This window comes from Nematolebias whitei, chromosome 13 (genome assembly GCF_014905685.2).
Source record: "Nematolebias whitei isolate Nwh7 chromosome 13, NemWhi1, whole genome shotgun sequence".
Taxonomy (NCBI): domain Eukaryota; kingdom Metazoa; phylum Chordata; class Actinopteri; order Cyprinodontiformes; family Rivulidae; genus Nematolebias; species Nematolebias whitei.
This window is the reverse complement of record NC_056510.1, coordinates 21,938,749-21,958,792: the sequence shown is the minus strand read 5'-3', so window position 1 is coordinate 21,958,792 and position 20,044 is coordinate 21,938,749. Positions and strand designations below refer to the sequence as shown.

Genomic DNA, 20,044 nt, shown 5'->3' with positions numbered 1-20,044 from the left:
CCAAAGAGGAACAAATCAGGAGCTAATGAGTAGTTAACCAGTACTTACTGGGAAACACACAACCAAGACTTATTAGGGGACTACTGGTTTGTTACCACAGAAACAGAGGAGTAATTCTCCATGTGGGTTGTGAATAAACCCTGAAACAGTGAGGTCACAGCTCAGACATAGTTAAGATGTCAGCAGTACAAGATTATGAAATCAGTTCTTACCACTGATTAGTGGTAAGAATCCAATAAAACCAGTATTCACAAGGAAACAGGTTTTTGACAATTACGAGCTGGTTTGTTCCTGATTCGATCCTGAGGCGTTCCCTAGTAGTTAATCAAATTGTGTGCACCTTATTGTAAAGTGTTACCCATTTATCCCCCAGCCTATCATCTCAGTGCTGACTGTTCAGTCTCCATCCAACTGCTTCTGCATCTTTGCAGCTCGCAGGCTTTGGAAGTTACTGGGAAAGTGTTTTATCGTTTCACACATACAGTGACAACGCATCTAAAGTCATAATTGCCTGCTGAAAGTGTGTGCATGTTCACAGAGGCTTGTTGAAAAGCATTTACGTGTGGTTTTTAATAGCAAAAACCTGCCACAAAAAGTCATTGATGTTTTTGGCTCTGGGTGAAATTTGATTGTACAAAGACCCTTCAGCTGGTGAAGTTAACGTGAAGTTCTCTGCACAAATGAGGTTCTGATTAATGTGTCACGTGACAGACAGCACGTCTTATCTGAAGGCATGTCTCCCAGTGTGACAGCACAACTGGGTTATCTTCTGACCTGAACTTGGCTTTGTTCAAGGCTTCAATGGCAGTTCTACAAAACAGGGTGAAATGTGGTTCCTATAGGTTTTCATGTTTAGTCAGCAAAATCATTAAAGCATACTTAGCTTTGTAAATTTATTCAGTACTCTCTATTTTTTTTGTCAAACCTGTGCTGCATTCAGCATTACTTGTGCAGGATGCCCTTTAGGTATTCTTACAAACAACAGATACTTTCATATAAAAGAGAAATTCTTCTTTTACTTTTTCTCTCTTTTTTTTTTTTTCTGTTTTATGATTTAGCTGCTTCCAGATCTTGACGCTAACCAAGTTTGAGATTCTGGTTCTGTTTGAACCAGTCAATCAGATTAAGACATTTAGACAACTTCTGCATTTTGTAAAATGAAATGTTGCTTCATTATTATTACCATATTTTAGATCAATGCAGTTTATCCTGTTTCACTTGAAGCTGATCTCAACGCAGACCCTTCCAGAAGTTGAGCGGTGATTTTTGACTTTTTAGAGATTTATTGTCAGAGTCATTTATTATGAAGAGCAAAGCTGCTGAACAGAAACATGAAGTCATATCTCAACAGCTCTGATGCAACGTTCAGGATTTTTCTACTTGGCAAGCTGCAATAAGCACATCTGCTTTTACTTATTTGTTGTTTACGTCCTATTTGTGTCAAACTTATAGTCCTCGTTGTTGGTGAAGAATCTGACGTTTCTTAGTAACCTCGTTTTTGTGTTCTTCAGGTGAAACGGAAGGTGATCGAGCCGCTGGATTATGAAAATGTGCTGGTTCAGAGAAAGACCCAGATCCTCAGTGATGTTCTCAGGGACATGCTGCAGTTCCCCCTCGAGGACTTTGAGGTGAGTTTCAGGCCTTCTGGCAGCCGTCACGTCCAAGCTGACTGTATTAAATCTGGTTTTTGATGAAAAAAATCACAAGGAAACAGTCTGCATGATATTAAGAAGCCATGCAGTTGCAGCATTATCATTGCTTATAGTTGCAGTTACGATATATCCCCATTTTTCTCACTCTTCTTTCTTGTCTCTCATCCTGATGCTCTCAGCATCATGTGGGAATTTTAGCATCTTGGTCACCATAAAGTCAGCTGAGGGTTTCATCAGAATGTCAAACATGTTGTTAGCATGCAGCTTGAGTCTGTGGTTTATTCCACTCTTTAGTGATATTATCACTGCGCACACTGATATTGTGATGCTGATAAATGCTCTGGTGAGGAGGAAAGTTCTTGTTGTGAAATGATGCTGGAAAAATCAGACCCTGTGGATGACAAAATAATGAATTGCAATAGTAAGAATTGCTCAGCTGTGTAAAGTACTAATACACAGTTTTTAGATGATGTGTTTCAAACAGGCTATTCCAATTAGTGTTATCTATCCAACTATACTATTTACCTCGTAACTTGTTTCCTTAGATGTTTAGTTTAGTGGTCTTTTTCTTTGGTCCGGGTGTGGCCACTGTTGTGAGTGCTGGGTGGGGTTTTCCTATTGTTTATATCGTTCTACACCGAGGCGAGTGAAGGGGTTTATTAGTTTAATTGGCTCATTTTGTGTGTGACGTCGTGAGAGCGAGCGTTAATCTGGAGCCACGCTGTGCAGGACTTCGTCTGTCACACTTTCCACGCTGCAGCGGATGGAAAGTCTAAAATGGAAATCTGGAGCGGTGCTGGTTCTGCAGGAAATGGGAGCTCTTTGAAGGATGTCCTTCTCCAAAGGCAACAAAGAGATGGATCTTAACGTGGAAAGCCTATTCTTAACATTCTTATTCTTAAAAAAAAATGTAAATGTTACTGTACAGGTAGAGAACTTTCTGTTCTGCATGGAACTTTTGTTTTAGTTTTCCATTTCCTCACCCTCCCTGGTTAGATTATGGAATCCAAGGAAAATATTTTTGGAGATAATCTCTTATTCTGCTGCAGTTAAATGGACTGTAATTATATAGCACCTTTCTACTATTTCTGTACAAAGAATAATCAGAGCTTTATCACATTCATCCACCAACGGGACACACATTGGAGGCAATGAGGGGTTCAATGTCTTGCCCAGGGACACTTCAGCATTTGACTGCTGGTGGAATCAAACCTCCAGCTCTTGCACTGGAGGACGACTGCTCTAACCACTCAGCCACAGCCTCCCCGTCCAACAATGTTAGCTTTTTTTTAATTTAGCCACTATCTATAGCATGTAATTTAACCGCCAGAAGTGAGGGAGTTCAAAACTATTTCATTAATTTCAAATGACAAAAGCATCATTCACTGCATTTGTTTCGATTTTTATACTAATCTGAAAGTGTAAAAACTTAGTACTGTGAACTTCCTTGTTTGTTTTGTGTTGTTTTTAAATCAAAATACATTTTAATGCCTACATAAAACTAATATCAAATAGGCAGTTTAAAATTTGCTTCTGTAAGTGTTTATTAAAAATGCAAGATGATATAGTCCATTATGAATCTTTTTGTGTTTCAGGGACTGTTTTGTGTACGAACAGTGTGAACTCCAGAAACTGATTTTTATGCAGAGTTGTGAGTTCACAGTTGAATCATACAACAATAAATACTGGTTCAAATGATCGCACCGGTCCTCTTACTGCACCGAAATGTAATCGCAAAGCAGGACAATCCAAAGGTTTCCTGTCCATTACTCTACTCTGTAGGTCAACTACCGTAATTTCCGTGATTACTTTTTTCACATGCTTTGAACCACGCACCACGCAATGCTGCGGCTAATTTATGGATTTTATTTTTTGACGGGTTAACGAGCTTCCTGCTGACAAAAACATTTAGCCTCATCACACCTGGGCGCTCACATAGCTGCCCAGTACACGTCTCTCTTGGGGGGTGGGTCCTCGTGACTTAATGAGACTACCTATATAAATAAAGGTAAAAAAAATAATCTAACTAATGAAATTACAGAACATGTCACAGTGGACCAATTAAACGTTGAGTTACAAACACGCTCACTAAATTCTTCAGGTCAGTTATTTTGCTCTTCATGCACCCACCCTCAAAATGTTTCTGTGTAAAAGTCTCATGTTATAACATGAATGCCTGCAGCTTATAGACCAGCTCGGCCTATATATGTACAAAAGTTTGTTTTTGTGTGTGTGGGCGTGGCTTATATTCAGTTGCACTCTATAGTCCAGAAATTACGGTACTTTTCACAGTATTGGGATGTCTCTTTAAGTTGTTTTTCTAAAATCTGACCCAAATTGACCCAGATTGCAATTTTAAGTAATAAACATACACAGTACATGAGCATGCATCAGGATATACACAGTACATTTAGCTAAAAACACCATGTTGACCAGCCAACTCTTTCTCATGCCTGTATTTGTCAGAGCTGCTAAAAAGATAAAGTTGCCTAATATGGGGCCAACATTAAACAGCTACAAGTTCATTTTACACTTCCTTAAACATCTGATCATTATATAGGTTCCAGTACATGCAAAGTTCTCTGCAAGAAGTCTAACGTCGTCATTTCAAACAGATACAAGCTGTTGATCGTGTTCTTGGTAAGGAATTTAGAGAAAATTATCATTCTGTTATCTCTTGTCACTATGTTGAAAAAGCTAGCATGAGTAAGAATGAAGTTGTCTGTGGAGGATATGTTGGGTTTGTCTGTATAGCTGTGGTTGTTGGAGGTTGAAAGCCCGACAGCTGGGTGTTAAGTAACACGGCAGCCTTGACTGTCCTCTCAGGCCGCTGTCGTGAAGACAGCACGGCAGAGTTACAAACAGTTTGTTGTCAAGGGCTGACAGGTGATTATGACTGACAAAAAAAAACACAGTGACACAGAGACTGACCTTAACATCTGTTTCTGCTTTCTCAAACTACTGCTCACTCAGGACTGTAATCAGTTTGTGTTTGAGCGACAGGTCAGGCATGTGCGTTTCCATCCTGAACCCTTTGCACAGAAACAAGTATGTATAGATCTGCAAACGCGTGAAGACAGACCGGCTTTGTTTTGCTTAAGTTCTCACTTTTTATCTGAAATAAAACCTTCAATGGGTTGTAATATTTTTTACTATCTACTTCATCATGTTTCTTTTCTTTATTTTTTCTAAAAGCATTATTCTTTTTATACTTTTCTATCACTTCACGTTTCTGTCAAATTAATAATGAAATACCATGCTCTGCTGTACCTGTACCTTTAAACTGTAAATGTCCACCTATACCATGTGTCTTTATACATTTTGCAACCAGTTAAGAGGACAAAAAAATGTAATTTAATGTTTTTGAAAAGCATATAAGCCTATAATCTTAAGTCCATTTGATCAGGACACAGAGACAATAGAAATATTCCAACAAACTGGCAACACAGCTGAGAGGCTGGGATGTTAGAAGGGTTGGGGTGAAAAAGTTGGGGACTTATGAACTGGATTTTGGCTTTAATGGGCTTAATTTGCAGTTTTTATATTAGATTTCTTTTTTGTTGTTGTCGTTTTATGTTTTAGTTTCATTCTTGATATGGGTTAAAAAAAATGTAAAAGTTTGTCTTGTAAAAAACAACTTAACTGTGTTCCTGTTGCAACTTGGACAACTAGTATTTGTTATGATGCTCAATAACCAGGCTAATAATAATTAGCAATACCAGCAAATAACTATTTGTCTACATTCACTGTAACTATATTAAAGATTGAAAAAGCTTTGTATGTGACTGTTTTAGTAGGACACAAATGAACAGAAATTTAAAATAAAAATGTTACAACTGCTGCTGTCATAGTTCTTCATGTGCAGGGCAGCCATATTGGATTATGAGCTGGGCTGGTAAGAAATCTGACTTTTTGAGAAATCCAACTTCAGAGGGATTTCCTTTTTTCATAGTCCTTAACAAGCAGTTCTAGTTTTTAAGTAAAATAAAAGCAAACTGAACACATCATAAATATTAGAGTAGCCTTGTTAGCACTTAGCTTAGCATGCCTGTTGCCCATGCTGTCTTTTCAATGGCGGTGGTCAGATTACGGTGGTGTTGTTCTGTTTATGCATGCATCTCCTTTTTAACCAGGGAATCTTATTTCTCTTCACGATGACTTAACCTAGTTAGCTTCCTGTTGCCCTCTTACCTCACTCCTTGTTTATTTTTGCTTCCATGGATTGTTAAGATTATCATCTTTCCTGCAGGAAGCCTTGCTCGCAGGCAGGAAGTGGGAAGTTCAGGTTTACTGATGAGAGCTTGCATGGAATTTGGTTTAGTTGACACAACCCGTGCCTAGCTGTGCATCGAATGTGAGGAGTTTTTAAGGAGACAAAGGCGGCAGTTCTATGTGTATTTACATCAAAGTAACTTATTTAATTACAACTCGTGGGATTTAGTGCAATTTACTCTCTTTTCATTTCCTTTGTCTTAAAGGACTTTTGTTATATTGTCTCAAGGCACACTGCATTCACAGCACAATATATACACAACTATAAGAAAAATGTAGCACTAAGCTGACAAAAACGAAGCTGCCTGCAAACTTATTTGATTTCATATTATTTGCTTCTAATTCTATAAAATAATTGTCATTGTCACATAAATGTAAACTTAATTTTAGTTTTAAGGAGATTCACAAACTAAGTCAACAAATAAACTTGTCATTTAGACTCTGCTAATAAAATAAGATTTTTTCCTTCTTTAAGTCCATTTTATTTTAGTGAAATGAAAAAATGAAGCTCACAATAAAAGCTGTAGAGCGTTTGACAAAATGATAACTGTCCACTGACTTGTGTTTCCAGGGCTTATGGGTGGTTGGGCGAAGCGTTTTTAAATAAGATTTAGTTCCCTCTGCAAGACCTCATAGTGATCCAGGAGATCAGCAAATTTAACCAGTTTCAATTTGTTTTCAGTTTAAATGCAGCTAAGATAGTTTTAGTCTTGTGTCATTTTGAACTGTTGCTGTAAAACGTGCCACTTCTTTTTATGGCACCTGATGAAAGCTTGTGAATTCTAATATTTCAATGTGTAATTTTGGAGGAACATTGAAGACTAACGACTCAAAAACACATTTTTCTAAACGTAATTTAATTAATTTTATCATTAATAAATAATTACAAACAATAAATAAATAATCCAATTGATGTAATGAGAATGTATTTTGCACATTGTACAGTATTTCACACACTTCCGTATTTTCCAGCCTATAAGTCGCATCAGTTCAAAAGTGTCTAATAAAGTGGAAAATTCATAAATAAGTCGCTTTGCCGTATAAGTCGCATTTATTATGCATCACCGCGTCGTGTTTGTTACGTCACCGCTGACAACCCAGAATAATAGCCACTTTTACATATTACATGACCCAACAGCATGCCATACTACTCAAATGCCATCTAGCAGCTGAAAATTGTAGGGGTCAATATTTTCAATGTCAGAATGAATGAAAACAGTCATATCTCGGCCAAAAATTGGTTTATAAATATGGAACAAAAACATAAATAAGTCGCTTGGGCGTTTAAGTCGCAGGGTATGTAAATTATGCAATAAGGTGCGACTTATAGGCCAGAAAATATGGTACCTTTTAAAGGTGAGGTAAATAGAATCATGTTTTTTTTTTTTAAGTGTCTTCATTTTTATCAGGCTTCCTGGATAAAATGGAAGGAAAAATATTTCAGTTTTCAGTAATGCTTGAGCATGATGGCTTTTATAAGTTAATTGTTATATTTACAATTATTGTGTAACTAACTTTTCCATTTATGGGATTTGTTTTAACCTCAGTCTTGAACTTTGTTGTGAAATTGTTTATCTGCAAAACGAACCCATCCATCCATCCATCCATTATCTTTACCCGTTTATTCCATTTTGGGTCACGGGGGTCGCTGGTGCCCATGTCCAGCAATCACTGTGCGAGGGGCGGGGTACACCCTGGACAGGTCGCAAGTCCATCACAGGGACACATAGAGACAAATGACACAACCAACCATTCACTCTCTCACTCACACCTAGGGACAATTTAGAGTTACCAATCAGCCTAACATGCATGTTTTTGGTCTGTGGGAGGAAACCAGAGTACCCGGAGAAAACCCACGCATACACGGAGAGAGCATGCAAACTCCACCCAGAAAGGCCCCTGGACCGGGATTTGAACCAAGGACCTGCTCGCTGAGAGGCAGCAGCTCTACCAGTTGCGCCACCGTGCTGCCCGCAAAACGAATCCATTTATAAATATAAAAAATAAAAAATCTGTCAACATTGATGATACCAAGTTGTTTCTTTTTTCTTGTCTTAAATCATACAGCTATTGAACTCTTCTCAAATTTAAACAAATATTTGAGAGAAGTACATCATGAGGTTCACATTGTGTTTGATTTTCAGAGTTACTGAAATTACATTTATTTTTCTTTTTTTTCTGTAGATTTCAACTCTGAGGCGCCACGGAAGAACTCTGCACCCCACAGTGCCTGAAAATGCTGAGCGGGAGGCCCAGAGCCTGTTTGTCCAAGAGGTAAATCAGTTGTAAAGAACCAGAAATCCTCTCATTCTAATCAGCTTCTTAGTACATTAATTCATTTATTTATTAACGCAAAAATATTTAGCCACACTTTGAATTTGTCCAGTGAATTTAGGGGAAGTAGATTGATTTAGAGCAGTGAGTTGAGCAGTTGGTGCTAAAGTTTAGCCATTTAAGTCTCAATGACTCAAACTGTCCTGCACTAAAACTGATCAAATTAAACATATTTCTTAAAGAACAGCGCATCACTCACTGCATGGCATTTTAACTTAAGATCTTCCACGTTCTTGTGCTTAAAGTATGTGATGTAGACGACTCAGAACCTGGAAAACCAGATGTTTGCTCCGTATTTGTAAAACTGGCTGAGCTGTAGCCATTTTTGTGTTTGCTAAGGTTGATTGTCTGTGACGTCCATCTTGAATCGTGCTGACTCCAAAAATCAATCAGCTACAGCTGGTCATCCAGGGACTACTGCCTGAGAGTTTCATTCAAATCTGTCCAGTTGTTCAAGAGATATTTTACTGACAGACATGAACTCAAACAGCTACGTTATTATCTGCTTTTCAGTGAGTGGTAACATATGCTGACATTTACATTTTCTGTAAAGGTTCAAAAATATAGATAAAAAGGCTGACACAAGAACTTAAGAGGTCATCAGCAAAATCTATCAACCTGTGGATTAAATTGACAGTTTTGTGTCAATCACTACAGTTTCATGAGTCATATTAATATTAGCATCAATTTACCGCATGATATTTTTTATTTCACGTATCCTCCAAAAACTTAGACCTGATTTATTTTTAGTTTTAAGCCTTTTTAAGCCTGAGGTGATAATTATCCCTATAAAATCAAATAACTCAGCTCAGACGCTGCTGGTTCTCCGAGCACCGGCTGCCAGTGCACCTGCAGGTCGCAGCTCAGTGATCGGAGAGTTTTCTGTCTGAATTCATAAAGATACAGAAATGCTAGTGTTGTGTGACATCACATGGACTGCTGTGCAGAGGGAGAGTCTCGGTCTCTCTGCTCAGGTTGGGTTTCCCCTGCAGAGGCACTTCTTGTAAACGGCGTGGATTTCTGTTGAACAGATAGCACTGAGCTGCTATCAGTGACTCTAACAATGAACAGATGTCTGCTTTCCAAGTAAACAAGGAGAGAGATGCACTCCCTTCCAAAGGGATGGTTAGGCTGAGGTGGAGTCATCATACACTCCTTTATTTTATTTTTATTTTTTGCTGTTTCTCCAAGAATGTTCCATTTAGATTCATTTTGTGCAATTCTTTAACTTGTTATAAATTCTTGTGGAGCTAGTCATCCATTTAGGAAGTTACTGTAAAGGTCAGATGCCTTCAGAAAAAGAAAAATAATCTGTTTGAATTTATTGTGAAATAGTTTTGAATAAAAGTTTAAAACTTGATTTGCAGAAATGATCGGGCCCTGTTTGCTAATCTCACATTAGACAGGAGAGCGGAGGGGGATTACACTCCTACTATCTTTAAAGCTCCTCAGATAAAATTATTTCCACCTGTTTGGGATTACAGAACTGAATTTTGGACGTGCTCAGATGCTTGGCTCAGTTCCTTATCAGATATTCAAACTTTCACCAAGTTCAGCTTGTTTTTGTGCTGCAGCTGATCAGGGTGTGTGAAGGTAAGGGAATAGGTTCAAGCATCAATAGTTCTATGGAAAAGTTATGAACAATAAGTATCTTACCTGTTGTGTAACTTTTCAAAAGAGCACAGTTTAGAGCGATTACTTTTATTATTTAGTGTGGTTGTTTGTTAACTAAATATCTTATGAACCGTTGAATGAATTTTTATTAAATTATCTGACAGTAATAAATAGATGCACAAGTGATTACTTTTTGGAGTGAGTCCAATTCAAGATGGCCGCTTGAGCTAACTGATCAAAGCTAACATAAAAATGGCTACAACTCAGTCACTTTTACCAATACTGAGCTAAAATTTGGTGCGGTAGTAGCTAAGAGTCAGTCACAACACACGCTGAGTGTCATACCTCACGTTATTTTATGAGAACTTGCGTAACGTTTTTTTCAAGGTTTGACTAACGCCGCTACAACTCCAGCGTTTATCGCCATAAAATGATCTCAGTTGAAAACTCTGGCATGAAAGGCTGCGGGCGATATGCATTCCTTCAAGGAATGCTAGGTTTTTAATTCTTAATCTCTTTTAACCTAAATGTATAGTTTATTTTTGTGTTAACCTGACTCCAAATGTACTTGTTGCAAACTAAACTATGAGGCAACAGCTGACCTCCTCTGTCTCCACAGTGCATTAAGACCTACAAGTCCGACTGGCATGTCGTCAACTACAAGTACGAGGACTATTCTGGTGATTTCCGACAGCTTCCAAAGTAAGTTTAAATCCCCAAGCTCTGCAGTAAGCTGTGCTTGCGAAGCTAAACTTGTGTGCCAAGTATGATGGGCGAGTACAAACAGGTACTGTGTAATGTATGGATGCCGCAGCTTTCATCTATTTTCCTTCCCTGCTTCAGATAAAATCCTGCTGTAACCTAATTACAAGGATACGATTTACAAATAAGGCTCATTTCCCTGTCAGAGTGTTTCCTTTTTTATTGAGCTCTGCGTAATTTGTTTGACTGCAGCCGGTGTGGAAACCACCGTCATTATCAAGAGATTGTGTCATCAGCGTCAGCCTCTTCCCTGAAGAATATCCTTTTTAGCTTTAGCGTGTTAGGAAACAAGCAGACAATGTCCCTCTCACCTCGGCTGCTGCCAAATGTTTTCTCACTTAGTTTGGGGGAAACTAAAACAATGCAACATGAAACGGATCGCCTGTGAAAATGCTTGGCACTATTTTCAGTTAAAGTGAGTTTTTTTTGTTGGGCACGTGGTCATTTTCCAACATATACACCTCTTTTTCATGAGCTGTTCCAGTAAATGTTGCATTTTAACAACCCTGAATCGCTCGTCTGCCAAGTTTTTTACTTCCTGACTTTCTTGAGAAAGCCACAAAACAATTAAAATATTTTAAAAATAACTCAAAGGTCAAAATGAAAGATTAAAAAAAAATCTGCTATATTAGCCAACTTTAGGCCATGAAGTGTGAAGAATTGCTTGATGTGGAGTTTTATACATTTTATATATATTTTAAACGTGTTTACAGCAAAGTGTCACGGCCTGAGAAACTTCCTGTTCATGTGTTTGAAGTGGACGAGGACGTCGATAAAGATGAGGTGAGTCTCTCCTTAGTCAGAAACATAATAACTGGGAAGAACAATTATTTAATTTACTGTAATGGGGGAAAAAAACAACACAAAACTATTCTGCTGGGGGACTTCAATGCCCATGTGGGTAATGACAGTGTGACCTGGAGGGGCGACAGGGAAACCGAGCGGTGTTCTGTTGATGGACTCCTGTGCTAGTCATAGTTTGTCCATCATGAACTCCACGTCCAAACATAAGAGTGTCCATGAGTGCACTTGGCACCAGGACGCCCTCAGTCGTAGATCGATGACTGGCTCTGTAGTCGCGTCATCTGATTTGTGGCCGTTTGTTTTGGACACTCGGGTGAAGAAATAAGCTGAAGTCATTTGATCACCACCTGGTACTGAGTTGGATCAAAACTGCAAACCTGTTCCTGTTTACTGAACAGTTAGAATGGTTCTTTCAAAGAAACATGAACAACACATGATAGTTGTACTTTTGAATAATTCTAGTTTTTCCATGTACCTCTTTGGTTTTTGATGCCAAAACCAAAATACGCACATATTTCTGACAAACCTCACCACACAGCTAAAACTAGTGCACCCATGATGCATTAGTGTCAATGGGTGACATGTTTAAAAGGAAATATTAAGCCTGAACAATATACAGAGCAGCATATGCTTACATACAGTGGCGCCACTAAGGGGTGGCCAAGGAAGGCAATAGCAGCCTCTATAAATTTATCCTATCAGAAGGCAATTCCCTAAATCCCATCTTGCTGTATTTTTCAAATAGTCTGTATACTGTATAACGACAGCATAATAAAGCTCCTAAACTTTGGACTGCAACTTCAAGATTATCAGTAGCCTCCATATGTTCCCCTTTAAAAATGCTCTGGACAATGCTCAGCAGGGTTCATCATCTGACAAGATGAAATGTTTCTCAGGAAAAGCCAAATTTATTTTAGCAGGTTGATATAGAAATACACGTTCTTCATGTGCACCAACAGCATGGCTCTACACATCATTTAGGTAAGGACATTAAAGTGGCCTCCCCTCATTCACGTGTCACTTGTTTTGAAATGTTGGTGAAACAAAAAAATAGAATTAAAGAGAAACCAACTTTTTATTTCTGCTCCCAAATGCTTACAGACTAAAAAAAGAGCTCGCCTCACAAAGGTTGTTTAAAATGATGTGTTTGTTTAACTTTATGAACTGATTTCTAGAGTCAAATCTGATCTGAGTTCATACTTTTCAAAAAGCAACAGTTATTTTCATTTTCTACATGCAGCAAAGACCATGGTGTGGATCTGGTAGTTGAAGCCAGAACTGGACCAACCTTCTCTTTTGGCTGGTCCCAGCATAACATTTAAATCCCGCCCCCTCGATGTTATCAAACTGGATAATGCTGTTGGTAAAAAAACAATTAATAAAAAAATACACCTTGGAGATTTCTTTATTCAGGTGTTGACTCTTGGTAAATCAGGTAGTTCTTACCTGATCAAATATTTAAAAAAATTAAATAAATGCACTATATTAGCTATTTCATGCTTAAAAAAAAGGTCATGTGCCACAATGATAGTGTGAGGGAGTAGGCGGGCCTTAAAGTGGGCGGGGTTAAATTAGGCCAGGCTCTATCCTAGTGTGCAGACTCTGGTTCCAAAAATACAACGTGGCAGCCTTCTGCTTGCTTCAATATCCCACAAGAAAAGAAGGTGGGGGCATTTACAATAAATCTAGGGTTAAATGACTGAAAAGCCATGACATTCAGTTGTTTTTATTGGAAAGATGGACAAATGAACTGGAGCAAAGTATCTAATTGTACTTTCTTCTTCAAGCTAAAAAGGACGGTAAACTTTCTGCTAGTTTTCACGCACAATTTAAAAACCCAATCATGGCAATATCACAATCTTGTGTTGGTTTTCTGACTGCATTACCACTTAAAATCCCATCAGCTTCACCATTAGAAAGATCCACATTCCCCCATATATGGGTGTTTCAAGTGCTCTATAAGTAAAGCTGGTGTGGTATGATACATACCTTATTTTTACTCTTTTCACCACTTTAGTCTTTCCTGTTTCCACACTATTTGTGAGAAATATAATGTAATTTTCTGTAATAGTAGCTGCATTTAATGGGCAAAATTAGATATTATTACACTTTTAAATAGGTTTTCTTCTTGGAGCAATCTCAGTGCGCTGGTGCAACATTTGGCTCTTTTCATCCTTTGGTAATTCATGCACGACTGAGTGGGTGTGTTGTCCTGCAGAGATTTAATGTGTACTTGTTGTCTTTGGAATGAGCTTGTTAGCTCATAAGTCACCTGACAAACACTCAGATTCAGTGGGAGTGTTCAAAAACAGCAGATAATGCTGAGCTGTTGTCCAAACACGTGTTATCTGAAACAGTGCAGGGTCAGGCGGCTTCAGATCTGTTCTGGTGATCCCAAACTGCGCCACCTAAAGGTAGCAAAGTAGCTTTTAGTGTGATTTGGTGGAAAAGTTAGCAGTTTTATTTTCCCACTAAAATCAGGATCCAATCTGTAACAATCACTTTAACAGGTTTACTTAAAAAAAAAATAGATGAAGCGCATAAAAAAGCCTTTTAGATGACATGCTAACTTAAATGTGTAACTATTTTTCATGTGACTGTAGTAAAACTATTTAATGTGTTTTAGTGCCTTTAACAAAAGTTTCCTATTTTTTTTATTTTGTAATTTTTCTGCCTCTTTGGTGTGAACTTGTGCGTTCTGTGCAGACGAGAATACATAAGCCTCTCCAGCTGCTGTTCAGCTCACACCACGGTGCTCCACAGCATCAGAAGTCATGCCAGCACTTTCCAGAATCCTTCTTTACTTTTTGCTTTATTCGACAAATGGAAGAAAAAGTGATGCTGGATTTGAAAAAAATAAAACATCTTGAAAGGTCATTTGCTCTTTTTATTGAGTGCAGCTCTTTTAAATAGCGAAGTCCTCGTGATAAAACGAAGCAGGGCTGATCCAAACCAGAGGAGAAGCTGTCTCCTCTATTCTTCATCTCCTAATTGGTTTATTTTTGCAGATCATGAGAGGTTAGCGGTGTCTTTGTGTTTGGTCACATGTGAAAGGCTCAATAGGAGCGTGGTGTGCGAAGACGGGGATTAGTGTGTCGCAGTTTTCGTCTGAAGATCGAGGAGTTTATTTTGCTTTATAGTCAGAGTTTGTTTTATGTTCCTCTGCCAGCTTGTTTGGACTGAGACAGTCCTGCGCTGCGTCAGGATCTGGGTCGTCTCAAACCACCGGATCAAAAGCTTTCTGCTCAGCAAGGCTTTGGTGGGGGGCACTATTTAGTGACATGATATTATCCTTATGATGCTGCACGGCAAACATGTCCAAATGATGTGGCTGCAAACTCTTTTACTTTTAAATACATGAACGTGTTTCGCAATTTTACTGTTTCTAAACTCCATCGTCAGAAATATATCTTAAGAATTTAATACATTTTTGAACATGTTGCGTAAAAATTGCACTTTAATGTTTTATCGTATGTGAATTTTCTTTTGTCTTATGTGTTTTATATTGTCTAATCTTGTGTCTCTGTCTCCTGAAGGACACAGCCTCCTTAGGATCCCAGAAAGGTGGGATTTCCAAACATGGCTGGCTCTACAAAGGAAACATGAACAGCGCCATCAGTGTCACCATGAGGGTAAGAGCACTGCGATGAGCACGTGAAAGCTTTTCTGATCTCTCACCTCTTATGTTAAAGATATATATTTTTTTAAAAAGTTGGAAAACACAAGTCCCGCTTGTCAATACTGGTATTAATAGCGTTTGAAGAGCCATACAGCTGAATGTCTGAGCGTATTTCTGAATTGACGAACACGCCCACAAACTTCTGCCCAACCACACAACACTTGGCGCGTACGTCCGTGAGGAAAAATTAGGTCGGGGCTTGTGTGGAGAAGGAGCAGGTGAAGCTGCTCTGAGAACAAAATGACACGACTTTCATCGCACAACTGCGTCTATGAGAGCTGATTTTGCCACTAAGGATGGAGTATTCAGAGCCTTTTACTAATCGTGTGAAAAAAATCATTTAGATTTTTCCATCACACTATAGTCTCATTTTTGTAATTTAAAAAAATGTAACTATACTTTTAATTTACTTGACATCCATTATAAGAAATTAATACAGTTTAGTCAGATATGCAGACAAAGACCTGCTCGTGTGTTGCACAAAATATTATGATCATAGACATCGTGATGACCCGACAATTTTACAGAAACAATCAAGATCTTCTCTTGTTTTTCAACAGCCATAACGCTGGTTCCCTTATCAAACCTGAAGTTTAATTAATACAGCTTTTATTACCGTCAAAAAACATTGCCATAAAATATAGCTGTTAAAATATTCCAGCACAATATGGGATAACTTCCTTCAAGTTGTCGATACATCGTTAGTTTTCACCAGATCCTTATAAAAAAAAAGACACAAAATGAATGTCCATTTAAGGGAAGGGAAGAATTATGATAATAACAAATCAAAATACAATAAAATAGACATTACAGTCTATGCTGAGACAATTAAGTATTGATAAAGTATAATGCCGTTGTTATTTTTAATGCAGGGTATAAACAATCGGCAAAGACACCAAAACACAATATTTGAATATATGTATTTACTTAGTTTATTTCTGTAATATGAGTGCACCTCACTTACATCTTTGTTTTAACATGTGCACCTTGAGGGCCAGGAAGCTTCTCCTTTATGTTTTTACTACAGCCAGCAAAGGTTTGAGACACGGGTGAAACAGTGGGAGGAAGGGGTTTAATTGGATTCAGCCTTTGTTTACTGTTGGCAGGTGGTGGATTGAATTTGAGAGGGTTTTTAATGAGATGAGTCTGCTCCCCAGCCATGTCACTGTTCCCAAATCAGTTTTTCACCCACAAATGATTGGCCGTGTTTGCAGACTGAGCTGTCACACGGATAGAGAACTTTGAACTAGGGATGCACGATATTATCGGCGTGGTATCGTTATCGGACGATATTAGTGATGACGTTAAATATCGGACATTCCATCAAAATAACTGGCCGATATAAAAGTTGCTGTTTATATATGTATATTTATATGGCACTGTTTTTGTATGATCACCCAGTGACAAGGATGCCTGCAGCGCCAGCACAACATGATGACATCACATGCATCGTTGAGTTTAGATTAGTGAAAATTTACCAATTTTCACTGTTCGAATGTTGTCATTGTGTTAGAGAGAGTAAATGTCATGAATAAATTTGACATTAAACATAATCCAAGTTGAAATGTTGCATCATTTTCAGCCCCCTTTTTGGCGTCAGCATTGGGTAGCAGGTCAAACTGACAAAGACCATGCAGAATAATGTAGTATTTTAATTCCACAGCAGAGAAAGATCTGTAGTCTCTGTAAGTAGGTCTAGAGGAAAAAAATTGGTATTGGTGTCGGTTATCAGCCAAACAGTTTTAACATATCGGCATATCAGATATCGTTCAAAAATCCAGTATTGTGCATCCCTACTTTGAACAGTTTATTCATGTTTCATGACCAGATTGTAACTTTTTCTTTTCATCACTGCAGTCATTCAAGAGGAGGTATTTCCACCTAACTCAGCTCGGCGATGGCTCGTATAATTTAAACTTCTACAAGGACGAGAAGATTTCCAAAGAGCCCAAAGGAACCATTTTCCTGGATTCCTGTATGGGTGTGATTCAGGTACGCTCCAAATTCTTTGTCATTTCTGGCATGAAGGTGGGGATTGTTAGAAGCTCGCTGAACCCGAGTGACCCGTTGCTTGATTTTGCCATACAGGATATCCATGCTGGCGCCATGTTTGCTAATGATGCAGCCTGGTCCCTGAATGATGATTGAGCTGCCGCTTTTCCAGGAACAAACTCACAATGCAGACAAAGCTGCTTTTTTCTTTTCTCAGTAGCTGTTTTTCTCATCAAGTCATTTCAAATAAGAGCTTCAAGTGAGAAACTGTCATAACAAGTTGCATTAACATTTGTGGACAGCTGCTGAAAAGTATTGTGTCCGTTTCCATGAAACCTGAGCTCTCCGCTCTCCAAGGTTGTGTTTTTCTGCTGACGATCAGCCGGTAGAACAAGGTGAACGCTGAGGTCTCACTTCCGAGCACTTTGCTCACGATCAATACCATCTGCTATAACTCTCCAGAAACATTATGATTGGTCTATCATTCAATAGATGGAAAGAACCTGATGTTTTACCTGATAGTAAGTCAGCTGGCAGTAATCACACTGACTGGGCTGCTTTGTTTACTTTGTCTTTTAGGGCTTCAAGATGTTTGGAGGTTTTATCAAGGTCATTGTGGTAGATTTCAACTCCCTTTTAAAATTTTAATTCAACCAAGCATGGTGCTGGACTAAATTTAATTCATTTTCATTTCAAAAGTTTCAATGAATGAACAGTAAAATCTAAATTCAAAGGCAAAACTGATCCATTTAAATGTCAGGTTTAGATAAAAACATACAGGAACAACAGTTCCATTGCTAGTATGACTTTATTTTCCACAGATTATTTAAAAGTGCTGTTTAGTTTCTAATCTAAAGCGTGTTAGCTGCTTGTTTTCACCTTTATTTAAATGTTTAAGGTCCATTTTTCATAACGAGAAGGTGTTTTCTTACAGGTCGTTCTTTCTTGGAGACCTTATTTCCTCTGAATATGTTTTAATAAGATGCAGCTCATTTCTGTTACTTTTTATTACTACTCACAGTAAAGTCACAACATTTTCTTTCTTGGTAACACTTTACAGTAAGTTACACACAATTTAATGAACTACTAGGGAACGCCTCAGGAACGCATCAGGAGATAATGGGTAGTGAACCAGTACTTACTGGGGAACACACAGCTAAGCCTTATTAGTGGATTACTGGTTAGTTACTGTAAATGAAAAGGAACTAATGGGTAGTTGCCAAGGAAACCAAAGAGGAACGATTCAGGAGCTAATGGGTAGTTAACCAGTACTTACTGGGGAACATACAGCCAAGCATTTAGGGGACTACTGGTTAGTTACCACAGAAACAGAGGATAAATTCTCCATTTGGGTTCTGAATAAACCCTGCACCAGTGAGGTCACAGCTTGTCACACCTATTTCCTAGTGATTACTGATTTTGTTGGATTCTTACCACTGATTAGCAATTTCATAATCTTGTACTGCTGTCATCTTAACTATATGTCTGAGCTGTGACCTCACTGGTGCAGGGTTTATTCAGAACCCACATGGAGAATTTCTCCTCCGTTTCCGTGGTAACAAACCAGTAGTCCCCTAATAAGGCTTAGCTGTGTGTTCCCCAGTAAGTACTGGTTAACTACCCATTATCTCCTGATTCGTTCCTGAGGCGTTCCCTAGTAGTTGATCATGTGTACCTTATTCTAAAGTGTTACCCTTTCAGCTATAGCTCTTTATCCCATTACTTTTTTTAACCAAGTCTTTGCCATTAATGTTTAACCCTTGAGGTGTTATTAAAATAATTTGAATGTTTTTGTATCATTTGATTATATCTTGAATCACTTCTCTACAGTGTAGCTTCATTTTCTTCTATAATATCTAATTTGCCTATGAGTCGGGCCTCGTCAGATTATATTTTTGTGAGATTTTATAAACTTTCCACATATCTTTACATTCTAAAATGCACCAAGCTTTCATACATTTTTATGCCTACCCTCCTTTAATCTATTACATAATCAGCCTTGATGTAATTTGTATAGCCAAATTAAACCAACGTTTGACGTATAGTATATGACAAGGATTATATTTTTATGAGTAATCCTTTGTGTTTTTTCTAAGCAGTCTTTAAAATCTCACTTATGTCACCACACAGCAGTCTTCCATTTATTGCATGACCTAAATTTGTTCAGAAAAATCTGCTTCATAAGTAGAAGTGCAGATGTTAATGTTGCAGCTGGAATGGCTCGTAGGTGACTTCATACTGAGCTCAAGCTGCTCCTGAACTTTGTACCGAGGCCAACCTGTGCACAAAAACACACTGCATTCATCTTCTATTCATTAAATGGTCAATCTTTGTGTAGACTAATGCAAAGTTCACAAATGGTGTTTTTTTTTTTGTTTGTTTTGTTTTGTAAAACTGTGGAAATCCTGCTTGATTTATTTGTTTAAGTCCATAATAAAGATCCGACCTCAGTGTCGTTGCTGGATCACAAAGAGCAGCTGATCCAGTACTGATTGGTCCTGAATGGGCTCAGCAGAGTGAGCGAAAAAGCCCAAACTGGGCAGTGACATCACTATTTATGGCTGATAGAGGTTAATTATTTTTCTTAACCTTATTTTATTTGTTTGCATTTGCTTTCAAATTGAATTAGTCTTTCTTGTTTTTCTTCTCATAAAAACAAGAATCACCTTGTATGCATTTATGCAGCTGAAAGTATCCGTTTGGCCTATTACGTTGGGATTTTTGAAGGATTTGTGTATTTTTGAGCTAAGTCAGCAAATAAGGGAAGTATTAAAATGAGGCAAGCTGTGATTTAAATCATAAAACTATTTTTTTTTTCCAGCTTTCTGCTGACTTGGTAAGATTCATGTTTGGTTTGGAACAAGTATGTAATACAACACCCTTCTGCTCTGCAATGCTTAGGGTTAGAAATAAAGTTTTTAATTATATTATATAT

The 20,044-nt window shown here is 38.1% G+C and overlaps 1 protein-coding gene across 1 annotated transcript in view; it reads left to right on the top strand.

The window, feature by feature from the left end:
• LOC119419632 (dedicator of cytokinesis protein 9) overlaps positions 1–20,044 on the top strand; it is a gene marked incomplete in the record, with an annotated part of 138,803 nt that overhangs the window by 58,731 nt on the left and 60,028 nt on the right. Inside the window, 6 exon segments of the mRNA XM_037686987.1 lie at positions 1,512–1,628; positions 8,109–8,198; positions 10,492–10,574; positions 11,348–11,417; positions 14,975–15,070; positions 16,975–17,109. Coding sequence (XP_037542915.1) covers positions 1,512–1,628; positions 8,109–8,198; positions 10,492–10,574; positions 11,348–11,417; positions 14,975–15,070; positions 16,975–17,109 — 591 coding nt within the window.